General features: G+C 46.4%; 2 protein-coding genes across 2 annotated transcripts; both read right to left on the bottom strand.

Annotated features, from left to right (window-relative positions):
* Positions 1–3950: 3950 nt before the first annotated feature.
* On the bottom strand, positions 3951–4899 carry PLD6 (phospholipase D family member 6; the record flags this gene model as incomplete). Its single annotated transcript, XM_082006580.1, has 2 exons — positions 4299–4899; positions 3951–4192 (listed from the first exon to the last, which is right to left on the bottom strand). Exons 1-2 carry the CDS (start codon positions 4735–4737, stop codon positions 3951–3953), a joined length of 681 nt encoding a protein of 226 aa, XP_081862706.1. The 5' UTR covers positions 4738–4899.
* A 2702-nt stretch (positions 4900–7601) lies between these two features.
* FLCN (folliculin) lies at positions 7602–17239 on the bottom strand (the record flags this gene model as incomplete). The annotated part of the gene is made up of 11 exons (XM_082006491.1): positions 7602–7803; positions 8596–8701; positions 10298–10429; positions 10791–10914; positions 11300–11413; positions 12638–12828; positions 13596–13687; positions 14467–14627; positions 15122–15343; positions 16016–16162; positions 16991–17239. The coding sequence occupies 11 exons, from the start codon at positions 17237–17239 to the stop codon at positions 7602–7604; spliced, it is 1740 nt and encodes a 579-aa protein (XP_081862617.1).
* Positions 17240–21389: the final 4150 nt, after the last annotated feature.

Below are 21389 nucleotides of genomic sequence, written 5' to 3'. Positions count from 1 at the left end.
TCTAGGAAGTCAAGTGCAATGAAGGTGCGGACGCAGACACCTCCTCTTTGGCTCCAAGGAACCTTTTTCCCCGCACAAAATTTTCCTACCCTTTGCGCCGTCTCCCCTGACTGAATCCTTCTTTAAATGTGACCTTCGCCCACGTATAAAAAAAGCAGCAGATTGTGTTCATTTGCTTCAAAACCAGACTTGTGTGCTGACTTTGCAAACCAGAAAAGCCTCTTTTTTTTTTTTTTTTCTCCTGTAACAAACAGAGGTGGCTGGGCTGCGTTGATAGTGCTGCCCCCAGCAGCGTAAAATGTCTCACTTTTGTACCAACTCTGTACTTGATTGCACTTCCACTAGACCTTCGCCTTTTTTTGTGGTTCGGATACAGTACTTTGTTGTGAACACTTACGTACGTGCACGCTCGGTGTAGTTTGCCTTGCCTCTGTAATTTTTTCCATTTAAAAAAAAAAAATGTTATCCTCCTCTTTTAAAAAAGTAATTTAAAACCTGTATAGTATTCAAAGCACGCAATGTAAATATTTATTACTCAGAAATTAGGGGGGGGGGTTCTCTTTTGTGACTAAGTGGTGGTTTTGATTTTTTTAATCTTGCTCTAACACAGACGTCCCACACGGCGGCTGGGAGAGGAGAGCCAAGTGTTAATGTGTCCAACCCACCCCGATAAACCATTTGGTTTGGTTTTGATGACTGTTATAAACCTGTTTTCAAACCTTTTCTGTTGATCTATACCTTTAGTTTTGAAGATCCCTATCCAAAGATTGCCTACAGCCTGCTGGAGAGCTGTACCCTTACTGCGGTATAAACTCGCGCGGGGCGGTTTCCACTCGGAGAACTCATAATCTTGTGTTTGATCGTGGCATCAACGCGGCGCGGGGGCGAACCGCTACCCGTGGTTACGCAGAGCGCGCTCGGCTCCCCGTGCACAGCAGCTCGGGGCTGTTGCAGCGGGCGCAGCGAGCCCCCGGATCCCGGAGGCGCCGGCGTTAGCGCCATTCCTCGCTCGCGCAGCGCCGTCAAGACGCTGTTGGACTTCGCGAGGGAACGCCAGACCCCGCTGTACACACATCCTAGAGCAGCGTGGATGTGCGCCGTAGCTTGTAGGACAGAGCCCTTCAAACGTAGGTACTGTCGCGTCGAGCTTCACGGGATGCTGTAGCACGAACCGTTTCTTCGGAGAGGATGCAAACGTAGGGCTGCAGGAGCTGGGAGCAGCAGGCTGGACACGACGCGGGTGCCGGCCCCAGCGGTTCGCCTCGCCTCAGTCGGAGACTACTAAAAGAATCCGAGGGTGTGGGATTTACTAGCAGAAACCTGATGAGCCGGACAAGTTGGTACCAACCGGACTAAGCCAGCCGGCCACGAACTCGTCAATAATGAGGGCAATTACCATTATTTTCTTCATGCTTGCTTCATGCGCTGCCTGTGCAGGATTTACAAGAACACTCGCTCTTTGTTCTAAACTAGAGACAGCGAAGTATGTTGTAAAATACTGGAGACTATGGTAAGTAGAAAGCAGATACAAATGCGCGGTCTTTGACCCGTGTCCACCCTCCTGGGACCTGGAGTTCTGGATGACTTGAGGTTTTGAAGAATCATTTATTTGAAAGGATGAAGTTTCGGGGAGAGAGAAGGAAGCTCTGCAAGGCTGTGGGTGGTATCTGAGGTGGCACTGGCTGTTCAGGTACCAGTGGTCAATCTTCCTCCCCCGTCCTGAACGGGAACAGGCGGCCTGCCTTAGCTCTGAGCGCAGATTTAACGGACGACTGACCCGTAACCGACGGGGACACGTTCTGGATTAAAACCACGCGCACGCCACGCTCTACCGCTTGTACTCTGGAAACAACCCGGAGGAATTGTGAGTAATGAGGATGCAAGAGTCATCTCCCAGTTTCTGTGACGACGGGACACGGCGGCCAGCCCTCCGCCTCCGACGTGCGATGTGGCTGCGCGGCGAAGCGGCAGCGGAGCAGGGACGGCGGCACCCACGCAGCGCCGGGATGCTGCAGCCTCCCGGCTGGAGAGAGGAGGAAGCCCAGTCCATCCTCGAGCCCTGTCCATCCGTGGGGCAGAACGGCCTCTTTTAAGGGGCATTTTCCACCTTAATCGGATTAATCGGGGAAATAACATCTCGCGCGTGGTATTTTCCCCTCTGCAAAGGGGAATGGGTGTTGGAGGCTCCTGTTTCGCAGGATGCATGGGCTCCTCTCTCCTTCCTGTCTCCGTTCCACTCCAGTTTATTTCAGTGCTTTTTTAAGAGCCACTGTTCCCGATCAACTGCTCACTGTAACAGAAACATCACTTTTTCTCACAGTATTTATTCCTTACAAAATCTTGTGTGACATGCTAGGTTCCCATGGATGTAGCTGATCATTTTTATTTTGTAAATATAATTACCTAACTTTACATTAACTATATCTAATAATAAACTATTTTTGCACCACCCTTTGCATGCTGTGTAGCGAGGTGTTTCTTTCTAAAAGGACACTACTACAGAAAGAATGGAGCAGAGGCCAGAACCTGACGATGAGTGAGCTGTTTGCTTTTAGTCACACTTCACACGGAAAATGCAACACAGCATTTTAATAGCAGTAACGTGTTTAAAGTAGTGTAAATCTAATGCAGCTGAACAGGATTTACTAGAGAATTAATTTTTTCAGCTTCTTCCACAGTTGCTATGCCACAGATAACAGTAATGCATCATGGTTTTCCCCCAGATCGACCCAATTTTCTCCAACAGAACAGAGCAAATCAGCAATCATGTATCCTATAGAACACCTAAGGATCTACAGGAATTTTTAATTCTTTGGATCCTTGGAACAACCAACCCACAAGGACTGCCTGGAGTGCAAAAACCAGATGATGACATGAGCTTTTCTGTGAGAATGGTTCACTTAATAGCACTAACCACTGCACTATTGTATCAAGCCAAACTGGTTAAGACCTGTTTTCATTTTTAGAGACTTAGAGGCACTTTATATTCAGTATAAAGCAATTCTTACACAGACACTATTTAGAGTTTTGAAATTCCTAAGTTTACACCCATGTCTGTTCCACCCTGAGCTGTAGGGACACAGATCTTGCCTCCCTCTTGCTATTCACTTGCCGTCCCCTGCCCTGCTGCTGCCAACAGCGGCGGTCAAAGTCACCGAACCAGACCAGGACACAGCGTCCCCACCTGACTCAACTGGGGTCTCCTTCCACCACTCCTCTCTGAAGTCGGTGACCAAACTCCAGCCATGTCTGCTCTCAAGACAAGACCAACTGATCCCAAAGAACACTTTCTCTCATTTCTTCCCAAGCTTCCCTACACCTGCTTGCTGGAAGACGAGCTCTCATTAGTATCTGTTCTCATGCTTTTACACTGGAACTCTGCTAATCTTAAACCAAAGGAAAGGTGTACACAATCAAAATGTATTTGTTTCTGCATTCATGTTTCCCACAAATGTTCTTTTACAAATTTTAAACAATTAATGCCAACAAGAAGTGTAACTAAGGTGCTTACTCTATGCAAACTCAAGCTTTGCTGTAGCCCTCTTAACTCTTCCTTTAGAGCTGCTGATGGGCTCAATTCCATTCTGCAGAACCCCAAGTTTAAAACAACTATTTCACCATTGAAACGCCTACCCATCACCGTATGAACATTCCTCGCCTGCGCCAGGGCATGGCAACGAGCCTGCCCGTAGTTTTAAGCTCTACGAATACAGTCCTATCACAGCTATCTGTGCAAAACAACTCACCAAACAGTTGGGTCATTCCCTATAGCATGGGAACAACCCACAGCAAAGGGACCTTAGGGACTTTAGGGTAGAAGGCACTTCGCTTCTGTGGAGGAGCTTACCTAAATTACACCCAAATGGATAATACAGTGATGTCTATGCATAACAATGAAGTCCATGAATGCCATCTGTTAAGGACTCCACCAGCCCTGCGAGGCAGCTCAATCATTTATTGTCTTTGGAAAAAAATCTGTAGTTGATGGGATTGTACTCTTCCCAAATCCTTTCAAACTCCTCCAGAAAAGCCTTCACGTACTCGGCATCTTCCAGGACCAGCACGTTCTCCCGGTTGTTCTGGATAGCTTGGGTGGTCCAGTTGAGGGAGCCCGTGATGAGCATCCTCCCGTCCACGATCGCGAACTTGTGGTGCATGTAACCGTGCTCCTGGTCATGGCGCACCTGGATCCCTACAAAGACACAACCACTGCTTCAGTGGTAACCGAAGGCGTCACCCAGGCCACTGCCACCCCGAGCACCAGGCTGCGGCCCCTCACCGCGGGCAGCCCGCCTCACCGGCGTGCCGGAGGAGGCCGATCTGGGAGCCCTGGAGCCCCATGTACTGCGCGTCGGTGACAACGCGGACGCGGACACCGCGGCGGTGGAGGAGCTGGACGGCGCGTCCCAGCTGCGGGCTGGAGAAGGCGAAGAGGCAGATCTCGAGGGAGCGGCGGGCGGAGAGGAGGCGCCGCAGGAGGCGGTTGAGGGAGCAGTCGCCGCGCGGCAGCGGGCAGGGGCAGGGCCGGGCCGCCGCCTCGGGCCCCGCCGCCTCGGCCAGCAGCGCCTCGGTGCAGCTGGGCGGCGAGGGGAAGAAGAGCACCTCGCGTACGGGCCGCCGCCGCCGCCAGGCCGCCAGCGCCAGGGCCAGCGCCAGGGCCAGCGCCGCCGCCAGCGCCGGCCTCCGCTGCGCGCCCGCCGCCCACATGCCCCCGCCGCCGCTCCCGCCGCGGCGCATGCGCGGTGGCTCCGAGAGGCGAGCGCGGCCAGGGCGGGAAGTTTCCTCAGGGGAAGCGGGGGCGCCTGCCCGGCCCGGGGGCTTGGGCCGCTCCGGGGGCTCCCGGGCGGAGGAGGAGGCGGAGGAGGAGGCGGAGGAAGCCCTTCTCACCTCCTGCAACCCCTCCCAAACACCAGCCGGCTGCGCCGCATATACGCAACCGACCCTGTAAGCTGGGCTCCTGCCCGGCTGGGGGAACCAGTGCCCCAGTGCCGCTGGTTCCAGTGCCTCACCTCTCCCCACCCCCGGTACACACAGCTCGGCCACGCAGAAAATGGCGCCAGAATAAAGAAATATCCCGCTTTAATCAGTTTGTCTTGAAGGCATGTCGTTTAAAGGGAAGGAGGATGGTGAAAGATGGCTGCAGACATGCGTTTCTGCTAATTAAGTTGTGCTAAGAGGAGCGCGCACATTCCAGCGATTGCTGGCAGCAAAAGGAGGGCCCGTGGCCTAATCTGCGAGCTGCCCGAACTTGCCCGGACACTTAGTCTGGTAATCCCGCGTGTAGATCTGTTCTGGCAGGCACACGCATCTGTTTCTATGCTACATTCACAGACTTCACCAACTCTCCCTTGTCTTTCCTGTGGGTATTTTCTACGCGTTAAGTTACCGTTTTCCTCACCCTGGTTCAAAAATGATACATTACCCAGAGTAACCCCCGTCACACAGCCCTGTTTCGGCTCAGGACGGGGAATCAGTCGACATCGTGTACAACTCGCCACTTACACAAGCCACGGAAGAGGATGAAGTCTTGAGCTTGACCTGGTGATCACTGTTTCGAAGAATGCACACCCCTGCTCAGAAACACGGGCTTTGCTAAGGGGTGCTTATGCACCCACTGCGGGTTAGTTAAAGACTAGGGTTTAATGTTGGATTGCTTGGGGAAGCTACTTTTAAACAAAGAACAGAAACAGTTCAGCAGTCAAGAAGGGCTAAATGCTAAATAACGTCTTACCTGTTGCGTTACACAGCTCTGAATCGGACCAGAATAGCTTTCAAGTAGAAGAATAAAGAGTACTAGATCACATAAAAGGTAGCCGCAAGAGCGAGCGCCGACCTAGCACTGGAAACTGTGACTCACTAGTCTGCGCTTTTCTAGTTACTTCTGTCCCTTTTATCCCACTATCCGTGTTCTTCCCTCATGACCAGCACCTTGCACAGAGGAAGCAAGATGCATATATAATTCAACGCTTCCTTTCCTGTGGATGGAGCTTGAGCACCTCCTTTGTCTCCAGTTTTCTTATTGACAATTGGGAAATGCATGCCTTTTTGTGAACCCTGAAATTAAAATAGTGGTTTGTTTTTGACATAACAGAGTAATGCCTTTTTCTAAGCATCTGTTTGCTGTTTCAGTATCCTGCATTGTTTTATGTCCAGTCAAGCATTTTCAATTAATAAATCTGAGCATCTCTTGCTCCATATGTACTAGAAACTAATACAGACAAAGTTAAAAGACCTGTTAAATTCTGTAAATTAGATCGAAGTTAAGATGCAGGAATCACGTTGTGGATCAACTGCTGCCTCCCCCACCTCACCACACACGCACACTGAAAAGCAACACAAAACTAGGCTTTGTCCATTTTACAAAAATAGCTCTTAATGAGATTTAATGCCTGTCTCCATTTTACAGATGTTCCAGACAAAAATCAACCTGCATATTTTATACATAAGAACAGAACTTGTGACAAGTTGGAACATCCCCTCTGAGCTTGAGTCTTGTTTGAATGAGTGTAGAAGGTCACCTGGGTAAAACCTGCCTCTAGCTTGTTAAAAATGTCTACGGTAACGTCAAGTTTTCCCAACAATGATCCAGGAAAAAAAAAAAAAAAAGACAAAAAAAGACTTCACAACAGAAACAATAATTCCTTGCCATCAAGATAAGGAATATCTGGTAAGGTAATTAAAAAATGCACCAATGTTTCCATGAACTATAAAGCATTCAAAATGGCTACTATAGAGTTATATAAGAAGGGAGCACCTACAGGTTGGATCTTTTCTCCTTAACTTAATTAGGAAGCTAGAAAACTATTTCTGAAGACAGAAGAACACCAACAACCTTATCCTGGCGAGGTTATCTTCATTACCTGGAAGTTTTGCACCCACAGGCAAAACAAGGTGTTTTACCCTCTAGAGAGGCAAGCAGGCTGCATTTTGAGACTTCTTAAAATTCTCCCTCCCAGACAAGATTTCCAAAGCAAATGCTGAAACTGTCTCAAGTTAAGATATAAATAAATAAAGTGGAGTGACAGGACTCCAATAGGGTATCCTGACTTATGCTACAGCAGAAAATAGTCTCTTCTTAAATCCAAGCATAAAGTGGTTTGAAATAATTTACACGTGATCCATACCCTGTGACGTGTCACTATTTTTGGTTCTTGTTCTCTCAGGCATTTAGGAGATTCATGTGGAATTCAGAGTGATTAACTACATCCACTCCCACGAGTTCCGGATGTTGTCACAGGTATCAGAGTCTTGCCAATGAAATCTGAGGTCTACGGCCACACTGCAATGCTTAATGAGGACAGCACAGGATTTTAATTAATTCATGCTGATTCTTTGAGTGTTGCTGTATTTTAGTCTTGAGTGTGGAGGTCTAGATTTAGAGTTGAGTTTCAGGACAGACAGCAGCACTATTTATTAGCACTTATTAGTCCAGTCTCACAGCAATTAGAAAAGACTCAAGTCACTCTTCAAGTTAGTTTGAGGACCAGAAGAATAGTGATGAAGTTTCACTATCCGCCGAATGCACGTGCTGCAGGCTCAGCAGTGGTACCTCGGGGCTCCCTGCGATTATCTGAAGGCAGCAAGTGAGGTTTGGGCACCCTTTAGTTCCGGGACTCCGAGGACGTCGGGCTGCGAACTGTTGACATCAGGTGGGACTTGTACGTCTTGCTCAGGCCAGTCATCCAGAACTTGAGAAGCTTGACGTTGTCCTCCTCTGAGGCTCCCAAAATGCTCAGCAGTTTTTGGGTATCCTCCTTGGGTCTGCTATCCACTTTAGTGAATTTAAAGAGGACCTTCACTTTACTGCAGAAACAAGAAACTCCTGTCACTATTACAATGGATTTGCATGCATCAGACAGGGAATGAGCAGTAACTGTAGCTTCTCTCAGCACCTACTGCAACTAAGTGTTAATAAAAGCTTCAAACAATATCCCATGAAAACTGTTCTCATGCTTTGAATTGAAGAAGGGCGGGGGGGAAGAGGAGTACAAGAAAAGGGGAGATTAGTTAGCGGGATTACTCATTTTCAGTAGTAATATGAATAATTCTGGTTTTTCATTCTAGCGAAAAGTAAAACAATTAGTTATGACAACTAGGAATCTCCCTGGGAGACACACCTAGCGCCCATCTGGCCTTCAGGTAAATTCACAAAATTGTAATGTTCCATGAATTATTTCACACGACTGTCTGGTCTTCCCTTTTAACTACTTGCACCTTTGAAATGTAGTGCCCGAAGGCACAATCATGACAGCTGTTTGGCGTGTTATCTGCACTGGAATATAGGGCACACTGACAGGCATATATGTATTTGCATACTTAATCCTCATAACGTATATAAGGCAGACAAGTATTGACATGTAGGTAACCTACAGATGCGTGAACTGAAGCATAAAGGTTAAGAACCGCTGAAAGCCAAAGAGAGGGTTAGGACTAGAGTAGTAGAACTCCGATACTCTGAGCTCCCAACAGTAAAGCCAACTACTCTCAAGACTAAAGCAGAAGTTACCTGACTACAAGTTTGCCCCGTACTCTGCCGTAACCATTCCAGGATTAGCCCCAAAGCTGTTTTTCTGAAAGCAATGTAGTTGTACTTACTTCATCCACTCCTCCTTCAGGCAAACGAGGCACTGGTCCACAACATCTACAGAAAGGTTCTGGTTGGTCAGGGCAGCTTCAATCTTGTTCAAGATTGTAGGGCCAACTACAAGATCGGAAAGAGGGGAAAAAGGATGAGAAAGAGGACACGCAAGCTGTAAGTTACCCGCTTACACCTTTACTAGTAATTGTTAGCAAGGACTAGTCCAGTTAATCAAATGACCTGGGCCTGAATACCTGCTGGAATTACAGGCAAGAATACACATTTGTTCCACTTCTTACTCTGTTCAAGAGCACTAGTCTGCACTCATTTTTCACCACTACTTTGGTCTGGTACATGAATGCATCTTCCTCTGTAAGCAGAAAGCTACGCTATTAGTAACAGCACAGACATTTCAACATAGAATTTGTCTTGATTAGTTCACAGATAGTCTTCCTCAAGTCAGGAAGAAACCTACCTATTCTACAAGGTGGAAAGATATACCCCCCTGTATATCTGTGGCCTGCCTTGAGTTCATTTCCATGGAAGAGGAGCTAAAGATCATCCCACTAGAAAAACGTCCAATCCAAGCAGCAACATGGAATTTTGTGAAGGATCCTGGGATGTGCACACAGGTTCAGGGGCTGTTTTCTTCAGACCCACTTTTAAATTGAAATTGTTCAGATTTTGTTGTTTCTAGTCCCTTATCAAAAGCTCATTAAAAAATGCAAAGTTATGAAAAATCTTCATTCTTTGTACAACATACATACGTAAATATAAAAATATAAAACCTCAATTTCAAAGTCTCCACTTACTCTTGATTTAATGTTCCTCTTGTTAAGGGCAGTTCCAGGATATAGTACAAAAACAAACCGACAACCAACCCAAGGCATTCCTTTCCTGGACCACTTTTTGGAATTCCCTAGGAGGCTTTTTTCCCAGCAGTCCGTGGCCTAATAAGTTTGATGCTGTGGTGGAGAAAAGACCTTTCAGTGACTATTTTTGTCCAGAAGCTTCTGGACATGCCACTGGTTGGATGCAAAGTAGACTACTGTAATTATACATGTGGGACCTACAACAGCTGCTGGAGCACAGGAAGAACACTACAGAGGGAGTAAGTCTCTGCTTTGCATTGCACCCGTATCTTCAGAGGACAGAGCAGGAAGGATTAGCCATCTCTCAAGTCTTTTGAGACAGTCAATGAGGCCAATTCATCTAAATTAAGACTTCCCAGAAAACATGAGACTGATGAGCCTGACTCAAATCACATCTAGATGCACATGCTCAAGTCCTTGAACAAAGTAGGGGTAAAAAAAAAAAAAAAAGATCTGGGCATTTCTGTATCAGTCATACTTGTCTATCAAGTGGAACACGGGAGATGAGTAATGTCATGGTCCTTATAAGCTAGACTTACTCCAAATAAACACACAAATTCCAGGATAGAAAACATTCACTGTGGGTTATAGAAGAGTTTCCTTACAATTGCTACTATACACATTACAGTATTTGTGTCTCATTTCTGAAAATTAATAAGCAAAATGCTGATCTGGTAAAACAGACAGACTATGGTAAACCTCACCTCAAATATCAGTACCCCAATTGTATACTGACCTGGCTTCTACTCAGACTTCCTTAAGGGCCAGTACGTGAACAGCATAAAAAAGTTAAAAATGCTCTTTTAACCTCAGTGATACAGGTTCTTTCTGCTTTCAAATCACCCACCTCGATCTGCTGCAACAGGGCTACCGCTGGTGACAACAAACTCATACTTGTTGAGAGACTGCTCATCATCAAACAGAGTTGGGTAGAGACTGGACCGAGTAGCAGTGCGAACTTCCACAAGGACTGCAAACTCTAGAGCAACAGGAGCCCAAAAGAACATTAACTGTACTAGCCCAGATTCTAAAATACAGCTACATACCCTGCGCCAAGAAAGCACAGCTGTCAGCTTACAATATTTGGTCCAGCATTAGCCTTTCCTCCAAAGGAACCAGGACACTCAGCTACGGTATGATCAGTGCTTAAAGCAGGTGTCACACCTTTCAACTACTAATCAGGCAAGGATATGGGGAAAACAATGAAGCGGTATAGGTTTTAGTTCATGCAGCTTTGTTAGATTATCTGCCAATACTTAATTAAAAAAAAAAAAAAAAAATCTTACGTCCTTTAATATAAGATGATAGTGAAAGAAGAGAGTTCCGCAACAGGTTCTTACCAGACGACAGTATGTGGGACGGGATTTGGACGTGCGGGCTAAGCCCTAGGAAGTTACACCGATATGCCTCTTCGTACTGGTCACTGTAGGGGATGATCCGCACACAACCAACAGGCAGCATAGTCTAGAGAAGGAAGGAAACACTTCGAGAGAAACACTGGACCTAAGCAAGTACAGTACAATTTTCTCCGTGACTTCCAGGGCCAGCCAAGACTTGGAGCAGTGCTCAGGCAAGATGCTCCTGATTTGGAGGATCAGAAGTATCCTACTCGGCTTGAAAGATTATGCAGTTGCTGAGGTCAACCAAGACATCCAAAGGTTGAGGGTTTTTTGTTTGGTGGGTCGTTTTGGTTTTTCTGGTTGGTTGTTTTTTTTTTTTTAAAAACCATGTAATTTAGAACACATTCTCCACAACATTACATATTAGAGACAGGTCATTATGAAGGCTGCTCTACTAGAGCAATACATGTAAAAATATGTAGCCAGGAAACAAAGGAAAAAGTTCCTACCCGTAGCACATCAAAAGCAGACTGGACAAGATCCGTATCTCGAGCTTTCCAGATGACCTGGTTCCCCATCAGAACATGCCAAGCCAGCATGCGGAAAGCTGATGCCCCAAGAACCTGAAAAAAAAAAAAAAGAAACCAAAACAAAAAACAATTCTGCATTGGTTATGAAAATTTCCGAAACGTCCAGTTTGCCCTGCCAAAAACATGACTGCCACATAAGAAAATGGCTAGAACTGAACAGCAGAAATGAATGTGAAAATTGGTCTTGTGCACAGAGTAATAGCTCCAAACCACAGCACCAAGACCAAGTATTTCTTTGGCAGATGCGAAAGGCACTGGACTGTCATGCAAAGCAATATTCACCCCCATCTATGGTTTCAAGAACAAACAGCAGCAAAGTATCACTTTGCCAACATGCCTAGCCACTGAGCCAGTTCAATATCAAACACATTAAGAGAACAGTTTAATTTCTCGGTTGCTCAAAATTCTTCAGTGCTCTGGCTAAGACTGCATCAATCAGCCCACCTGTTGGCCAAATTAGTGGGTTTGACACAATGGACACATGGACACATTCCATGTTTGGAATAGGACTGGACAACTTCTATTAGATGATAACAACTTTCAGGCATTTCTCTGATCTAGGTTATGTTCACAACAGTGATTCAGGCATGAAAGATTAACCAATATTCTTAGACAAGCCTGCAAAGGCACATCCTTGCACACCACAGTGGTGTAGTTCAATAGCTTCAAGCATTCCAAATTAGGAGACAGTAGAACAAAAGGAGGCTGAAGACATAAAGCAGGTTATTTGTGAAGAGTATCCAGGAAAACAAGCTAGTGTGAAAGAGACTGTGGGTCAAATGCACTGAACCTTCCCCCTCAGCCAGGTAACTGAAAACACTGGATAAAAGCTAGATCTGTACAGAACCATTTGCTTTGTTTGTAAATTATTTTTTTTCCCCGTAAATGATTTTTTTTCCCCACTCTGAAACACATTTGTTTTAAGCAAATAATACTTGGCTTTGAAGATGCTGCACAACCTCTGTGTTAAATTACTGTCACTGCTCTTGGGAAGCAGAAAAGGGCAGAATTTGAGAGAAATCATATGATCCCATCCCACATGACTGATGACCACTAGAGGCCCACATGATCTCAGAGGAAGGGAGCGTCCTCAGAGATGCAGTTAACACCGTGTTACTGGCTGTGTAGGCACTGTGTTGAATGCAGAACCAGGAAAGACTGCAGGAAATAAATGTATCTTGTCAAAAAACATTATCTGGAGAAAAGAGGTTATTAGCTTGTGAATTCAGCATCAGCATAACCGTGCTCCTCTCTTACCTGTCTCATGTGCCTGAGAGAGCGAAAGACAGACAACCTTCTGTGAGCTACGTTCCAGCTGTTGCAATCTGGCATCAGAGATGTTTCAGGTGAGCATTTAGATAGCTCCTGCCCTTCTACAACATCTGGCTGGGAAGAAGGCTTCTCTTCTTCCTCGGAACCATCCCAGCCTTCTGACTCTTCTTTCAGGTCTAGCACAAAAAAGGCAGTGGTCATAAAAACTGCTGCTCTCTAGGAACAGGAACCGCCTGAGACATGCCTATACGCGCTGCAGGCAGTTGATTTTGGCTGTATGTGGGGAGTCCAGAACACAGTAACTGAAAGCACTAGTGTCACAGACACACCTAAAGTGTACTAAAGTTTCATAGTTCAGATATAAGACAGCCACTGAAGGGTCAAGAAGGCATTTTCATCTTCTACAGAACACAAAGTCACATCTTTTGACCAGCTACATGTTCTCTATTCTCGCTTTAAAGGTCATGGCCAAAGCTTTGAGGCAGGTTTTGTATATTCTAGTCTAAATGGATTGATAAAATAATTCAATGCAAGAAAAAAAAAATTATGATCTTTAATTTTAGAAATTTTGTAGGAAAAGGAGCAAGAAGTCCATATGTTGTGACTGCCAATTCTTCTGGCCATCGAGATTCATTAGGAGGGCCAATCCAGCCAGACAGAACAATAATCATGATGATGCAACACTCCTACACAAGTAACAAACACCACATGGGCGTGCAGAGAGCCTACGAAGCCAAGGGCCTTGATTTCACATTCCTGTCAGAGTCGTCTCCATGTGAGAGAGCACATCAGCTACTGCAGAGACTACCAGTAAGGTAAAGTTGATGAAAGATTGCTGTGCTTATGATGCTGACAAAAGGACTTGGTCTTTTACCATCCCGAGCATCCTCTGGTCTTGGGAAGACCCAAGCTGGTCTTCCAGCTCTGGAAACTTCTTTCTCACCTGCAAGTTTTTCCATCTGAACAAGGGTGTCTTCTGTTGGTGCCCCCTCCAGAAGCTTCTCTGTAAGTCGGCTGCCACAAGCTTTCAAAAGCCTGGAGACATTGGAAGAAACAGAAGTAGCGTTCATTAAGTCTGCTTACTAGGCACAAAAAAACAGTAATAAACTTGGTGCGATGAGCTCAACAAAAAAATCCAACCATTAACCAATTTGTTTTTCAACACATCTCTACACTTTCCTCGGTGTGGTAACTATCAATGCACCTTACAACCGCTGCCACTCAAAGTCACTGAAAGGCCTACCATTTTGCAGTTACTTTGTGCAACATACTTATCCCCCATTCAAGTCACATGCCAGTGTTGCAACCCTCTCTGTGGCATCTTTCCAGGGAAGTTTGATGAGCAAGTCAGGCACCGAAGCAACTGGACTCTCACAGACATGCTACCGTGCCAAATGGCTGCACCTCCCACGCTGCCTATCACAATACATGGGCACTTCCATGTCAACAACCACTGTACTTCAAGTGTGAATCCAAGGTATAACACACTGGGGGTAGGAGCATCTTTTCTTGCTTTTTTCCATACTTGCTTTCATATTGCAAAGCCTTTCCATCTAAACAGACATGGCTTCCATTAGCATCCACATTAGCAGGTTTACTTCACAGCAACAAGACTTTTTTTGTCCTAAAGGCATCAGCAGGCTGCTGTCTTTCTGTGCTTAGCTCCTTCCAATTCAGAGCCTACTTAGCAAAGTCCAACTTACTACCTCAAGAAAAAATACCCAAACACACTAATCCCATTCCCACCCTTTGAGAATATGGCAATATTCTCTTTGTGAAGGAGCTGTAGAAGCTAGAAACACAAGTAGCATTACCAAGCAAAGGAAGTATGCAAACATGCCCACAGGTTTTCATCGTTGGTCAGTGATGTTAAGGAGCGGGCTGCATTGCCATTCCGCTGGTGCAGGAAGGGAGTGAAGGCTGTGTTCATCCGCTGGGCACGCTGAGGGCACCCGTACTGCTCTGCTTCAAACACCTACACCACAGAAGAAGGGCAGTATAAGAGACTGAAAAAAGATAAAAATGCTTACATAAAACTGAGCCAAAAAAAACCCAACAAAAAATACAAAGTGAAAAGGATGCGTCACACACAATCATCCAAAATATGCTGCAAGTTATGGGAAAAGAGAGGGAAGGGACATCTTATTCTTAGATTGACTAAAATTATCATTAAGTAACATTTGTGCTCCAAAACCATTGTCCTTCGCAACTTTAGTTACTTAAATTTCTAACAGAGCTATTGTCTAGCAGTTAGGTCTGTGAAAAGTGTTATGACTGGCTTAAAATGGCAGAGGCATCCTGTTCCTTCTCTCCTACACCCCAGGGTATGCACCGTCCTCTCAACCCTTGTGTCAACCTGAATGACCACGCTGGCTGCAATAGCTGCATCAGCTTTTGGACTCAGCTGTAAATCAACTATCATAATGTTTTACTAACGGTGAGTCAAATGGACTCTGTGCACTGACCTACCTTAAGTGCTTTACCCTGAAGCTCATCAATGATGCCTCTGATTTTTCCCAACAAGAAAGGCCAGGAGTTGATGAGGTAAATCCGGTCCATCATGATAGTGATGATGCTGTACCAGCGCTGGAAACCTCGAGCCAGGCTGTCTTTGATAAAGAAGGTGTGGCTGAACACAAAACCATGCTGTTCATCTCCGAAAAAAATAGGGCCTTCACGTCCTGGGCAGACCTGAAGGGGAGGGACATGTACACCATAGCACATGACACAGCTGAAACGGTAATAAACTGAAAAAAGCTTCCTGCCATTTAACACACACTTGGTGAATAAAACAAGCCTTTTTAGGTTACTCTCCAAAACCCAGGGTCAAACAGACCTCCAGAGGTATCCTACAAACACTACAAAACCCTCAATTTAACTGTATTGTACGAATTCAGCTCTATTCAACTATGATACTGTTGAGAATCCACAAGGGATTTTGCTGACCCTGACACACAAATACTCATTAATCTCTAAGGTTCTCCCTTCACTTCCATGAGATGCTGAATGTTAATGGCCTACAAAGATCAAATATTTCTTGGCACTAAACAACAGATTCCAATGTTTTTACAAAAACAGTTTATCTTACAAAGAAAAACAATAAAGACACAGGAGCAAAAACAAGAAAGGGAAATTTTTGGTCTCACAAGGTGAGAGGAAGGAACTCACAAGGTAATCAAAGATCAACCTTAAAAATTCTCACCAATCCTGGAATGAACAGACTTTCATCTCTGTCTTTCCACCCCCATTCTCTCCTTTTTCCAGGCTGCACAGAGCAGCCAGGATCAGCAAAGCACTATCTTGGATTTGAAACAATACATAAGGCCATAAATAGGTTTTCTTCTGGTACTGCAAGACAATTACCTCGCAGCTCAGACTGCGAACACAGGCCTGGCGCACGATGCTGAACAGCTGGGGGTGGTTCGGGTGCTGGTGACTGACATACTTGATTGAAGTTTCTTTGTCATGGCTGACATATCCAGGGTGTCCTCCTGCAAGAGAGCGGCAACCCTGAAGACAGAAAAGCAAATCCAGCCATAAATGAGCATGCAGTTATCTAAGGTTTCCAAAGGCCTCTGCATTTTCCTTTCAAAACGTAAGGATGCATTGTTTACACATACAGATAAGAACATAAATACTTAGAAGACAAGAAATAGGAGTCAGGGTCAGGAATTGAACCCAGCTCCTTGCATAGAACTCAGTGCGATATACTTCCTCTGCTCTTATCCTCATTTTCCACCATTTAATTTGGTTGTGAATTTGGTGCTGGCTGTACAAGTGGTAAAATTCAGTTAACAGCAGCTGTGAAAACCACTGGCCTAACAAAACTGGCCAAAACCTAAAAGAGAGTAAACAACAAATACCTCAGAGCTAGTACTAATAGTTGACAAGCATGAGAACGACTGAGAACATATATTTTTTTCCTGTTGTTTTAATTGCTTTTGCTTTTTTTTTTTGTTTGTTTGTTTCCTAATCAATACTGCTATTAAAATTACTATCAATAAATGACTGGACTAATCTAATAAAGTAAATGCTCTTCAAGGATGAGGAAAGCATTTCTCAGCCACAAGAGAATCACAGATCATAGGGCTTAAAGAGACCTCAAGACACCACCTCATCAAGGTCTACATACTCAACAACAGTTCCTTCATCCTCTTGTCATGGATCATTACAGTTTATGAGAACTTGGAGATCTTCTGGTACTGGTAGTCACATACAAAATGAGTGTAGTTCACTTTCCCCTCCCGCCTCCCCCAATTCAATTTGCATTAAAGAATCCAAGAGCCCTTCAGTTAAGCCAAGGGCCACTGATGTCTGCACACACATATTCACACTTGCCTCGCACATGTCTGACTTCTTTGGCCCTGGGCTGCTGGAGTCGGCACTGGCACCTTCTGCTGGGCTGTGCGAGCGAATTCGACTGCTCATTTGAATACCACCTTCTTCCTCTTCTGCCTGCTCATTCTGCCCAGAGATGTCCCCACTGCTGGCGCCTTGGGGAAGCGGCGAGTGTAGAACCTCAGTACAGAAGAGGGTGCGAGGACCATGGAGCTCACAAAAATGGCAGAGAGCAACAATAGCATTCATAGTGAGAGCTCAGCACACCTGTCAGGCCTCCTACAGGCAAGGGAGAAAGCACACAGTATCAGCACAACAAACAGACATTAAAACATCTCTTACGCCTGTCTGGTGCAAGTACTCATCTACATCCCTCCAGGAGCGGCTGGCCTCATGCTCAGCCTAAGGGAGCAGCACAACTCTGCCACAGGGTGACCTGGGCGATGCCTTGATGGGATGGGACCAGAGCAGACCGGTCCCCCCGTGCCCAGACACCTCCGGTCTCACAGCGACAGGCTGGGGTCTGACAGACCAGACCTCTGGGCCCAGACACCTCAGGCCGTAACGGGTCGGGGCCGGCCCCGCTCAGCGCCCCCGGACCTGAACGCCTCAGGCCCAGTCGCACCCGGGCCAGCCTACCCCTGCTGGCCCCGGCCTCCCCGCTCCGAGACCGGCCCAGCCCAGGTTCCCCGTACCCGGACACCCACGGCCCTGCCCCAGACCCCGCTCACCGCGGCTCCGGGCTCCCCCGCCCTGGCCCGTCCCGTGTCAGCGGGCGCCTGACACAGACTGACCCACCGGCCTGTACCATCCCTACCGGCAGCTGGGGGGCGGGGACAGAAGAGGGGCTGACAGCTTCCCGGCTGCCCGTGCACCGCCGCCACGGAGCGGCGAGGAGAGGAACGAGAAAGCGGCAGAGGAGGAAGAGGAGGCCCTTCGTACCGCGGTACCGAGCCGGCCGTTCCCACCGCTCTCCCAAGCATTCTCCACCACCCCCGGGTGCGGCAAGTGACTCGGCCCACGGCCGCCCTGTCCACGGGGGCTGGGCAGATCTATTACCTCAGAACGAGAGGGGGGAAATGAGAAGGTCCAGAAGAGGCCTCCTTCCTTCCCTCGCTATCCCCTGATCCGCTGTCGCGCCGCAGAGAGCGGACAGTAGTGTTCGACCCCCGGACAGCGGAGATGAGGCAGGCCGCCACCTACGCCCCCGGAGGCACTGTAGCCGGAGCGGCCTCCGCTCTCCCCGCGAGATGGTACGGGCCGCAGATCGGGTCACGTGACCGGCGGCCCACAGGAGGGGGGCACGCGGCGGCCCGTGCGCAGGCGCCGTCCGCGGGCGGGGCCCGGCCTGAGGGTGTGGCGGGAGCGGTGCCACGTGTTCGAGCCCGGCGGTGGCGTTGGCGCCAGCAGCTACCGGCGGCAGAGGGAGCGTCGCAGTCGGCTCCCGCGGAGCCCCTTTTCCCCTCCGGGTCCAGGCCCCGTAAGGAAAGCAGCCCCAGCTCACCGCAGGCTGGGCCCACCTTCTCCCTTAAAGACAAGAGGAGCACTAGCAGTACTTATCATGTGTTTTAACTCGTTCAACTAATTGGAATGAAGGCTTCCATGAAGTATTAGCTTTTGCCACTCCATTTATAAAGCAATATCAAGATATTTACACTAGTAACTCCCCAGTTAGAAGTTTGAAGGAAAGGAGCAGACGCTTGAGTTAAAACAAGCCTGTCCCAGGCTCTTCAATGCAGATCCCCTCCATCAAACTACCCCTGCTTCTTTCAAGGTGCAGAGTTTTATTAGAGGATTATTGAACTCTCAAGAACTGACAGAAAAAACAAATTCTATGTGAACTATTATCCTTTCAGGCTTCAAAATATTAAAAGTACTAGATTTCCCCCCCCTTGCTTCCTTTTGCCTACAGAGTTTTAAATACCCAAGTCTGGGGAAAAAAAAAAAGTAGTAAGTCTTCCACAAGATAACAGCACAGATCATTTGGCTGAGCAAAACTTGTACTTAAGTCCCGAGAAAGAGGAGGGGTCACTGATACCACCACAGTATCTGCCTCTGGATCCAAGCAGCCATGCATGGTCCAAGAATCATGCCTCTGAAGAAAACAATACTCAGATGGCCAGCGAGACGGATGATTATCGTAACACAAAGATCAGATAGCAATAGAAATGTTTGATCCAAAGTCCATCTAATCGCAGAGCCCTCCTCGGACAATGACCAGCAGTGGCACTTCCCAAAGACATGGTTTGCACAAGAAGAACTACTATTTCTACTCGAGATAGTTCAGAAGAGCTCCGAGAAGCCACCAGCAGAGCTCGAACAGCTCCCGAGCAGAGAGCACTGCCACACACAGCAGACAACTAGCAGCCTCCCGCCCGTCAGAATCACTTGTCCTGAGAAGCAACAAGAACAAAAGACCCCCCAGAAAAAAACCTAAGAAACAGCCAAATACAAAAGACCTACTATCTCATTTAAGACAAACTGAGAAGGACGACTCGTTTGTTATCTTTATTTTCCAACAATACATTTAAACAACTTCTCAGGACTAACCTACTCAGCCAGTTTGGCCATGCAGAGAAAACATTTCCTACGTTATACAGATCGCCTGTGACAACACATAGAACGGGCCGCGGTTGTACTGTAGAATAGAGAAGGGAAATTGTATAGGAGACAACTGAAGTTACGCAAAAGCATGTGGCGCAATGGCAGCGCTACGGGAGCATTAGCAGCGGTCACTAACCGGGGCTCCTCGGTGGCACAAAAATCGGGGTGGTGGTTGTACACAAACAGCTTCTAACCATTTCTTTTTAGAAATATTTTATTACCTGCTAAGCATAACTGAACTAGAGAACCCTCCTGTGGCTAAGAAGTGTAGTTGCAAGTCTAATGCTACCTTCAGAACTGCATTTTTTGTACCTTTGCTAATTAAGATGCATGAAAATATGAGTTAGGTATCAAAGCACGCGCTCAGTATTTCGTGAATACATCTTGTGGCCATGCACGATGGGAAGAACTAGCCACAGGACCTCTGAGGATCTAAGTTCGGAGGAGCACAGCACGCAGTGATCTTCTATTTGATCAAAAGTACTTCCCTGCAATAAATACAAATTAAAACCAGAAAGCTCAAATGTTCTCCAAGCATCTCAGTTGACCACAGCCCATGCAATTAGTTCCAAGACTGGAAGGAGGTACTTCATTAAAAATCTGACTTAATTTCAACAGTATCTCAAGACATGCAGATGCCAGACCGTATGTGTTTATCAAACTATTACTTAAAAGCCCTTCCCCGAAGCACTTTTGGTGAACGCTTTACCTCTACTGATTCTACAGGTGGGACCTGACTTTGAATTTTCAACAGCAATCAGAGTTTAACAGCACAACTATGCATGTCAGAAAAGGAACCTTAGCAGTTCTTTAAAAGCATTTCCCCTCTTAAAAACCAGATTAAGAAAAATAGTGTAATATATCATTTGAAACTATTACATAGCTTTTTCTACTATCCTTTTGATGCGTAGTATGGATATATTTTATCTACTTTAGGCAAAAAAGAAAAGAAAATATATGCAGCTGCAAATAGCAGCTACATTAGTTTGCTTGCAATTCCCCAGATATAAAGCCATCCTGCAGCTCTTGGCAGGTAAGTCCACGCTCACTAATAGGAAAAATGAAAGCTCAGCCACTGCGAAGTGGATGTTTCTGGTTCTTCTCCAACTTCATGAAAGCACCCTGCATACATTCTCCCCCAACCAGCAAGCCCTTGGCAACGAAAGGTGAGCCATCCACATTTTTGTATAGGTGGCAGTTTGGGGTTAGTCATTTACAGTCCTTTCTATGACTACTGCACATGGTCATCAACACTTTGACGACCCAGCTTTGGGCTTGAGCCCACAGCATTACTAACCTACTAATTCAACACTTCCACAGTATCAGAGAAGAAAATTGCATAAGCATGTTCAGCATTGAAATCACTGCAAGATTAACTAGGAAAAAAAACCTTCAAAAATCATAAATATCTTTAATTACAAGACTGGTAAGGCAAGTTATGAAAAAACCCACAAGATTTTGCTTCAAGATCAGATGTAAAAGTTGCCTTCAAATATGGAAGTCTCTATGATAAGGAAGCATAAGTACTCAATGGTGAGCTACTAACACTATGAACCTATGCTGTGTTCAATACTAAACTGCTATTTTATACTTCAAAAAACACGTCATTCACCACCTAGAGAACAACCACCTGGGGGCATTTCTCTTCTACCAGAAAGCACACTGCTGTAACAGAGGCTCTGCTAGAATTAAGACACCAATTTTAAGTGAAAACCCCAACAGTTCTGTATCAGCACTGGAAGCACAAATGGAGTGTTTTCAACCATGGGTGACCTCAATACATACAAGCTTCACA

The sequence above is a fragment of the Phaethon aethereus genome (genome assembly GCF_964289735.1).
Source record: "Phaethon aethereus genome assembly, chromosome: 15".
Classification (NCBI taxonomy): Eukaryota; Metazoa; Chordata; class Aves; order Phaethontiformes; family Phaethontidae; genus Phaethon; species Phaethon aethereus.
Note: the sequence above shows the minus strand (reverse complement) of the source record. Positions and strands in the feature narration are given on the sequence as shown.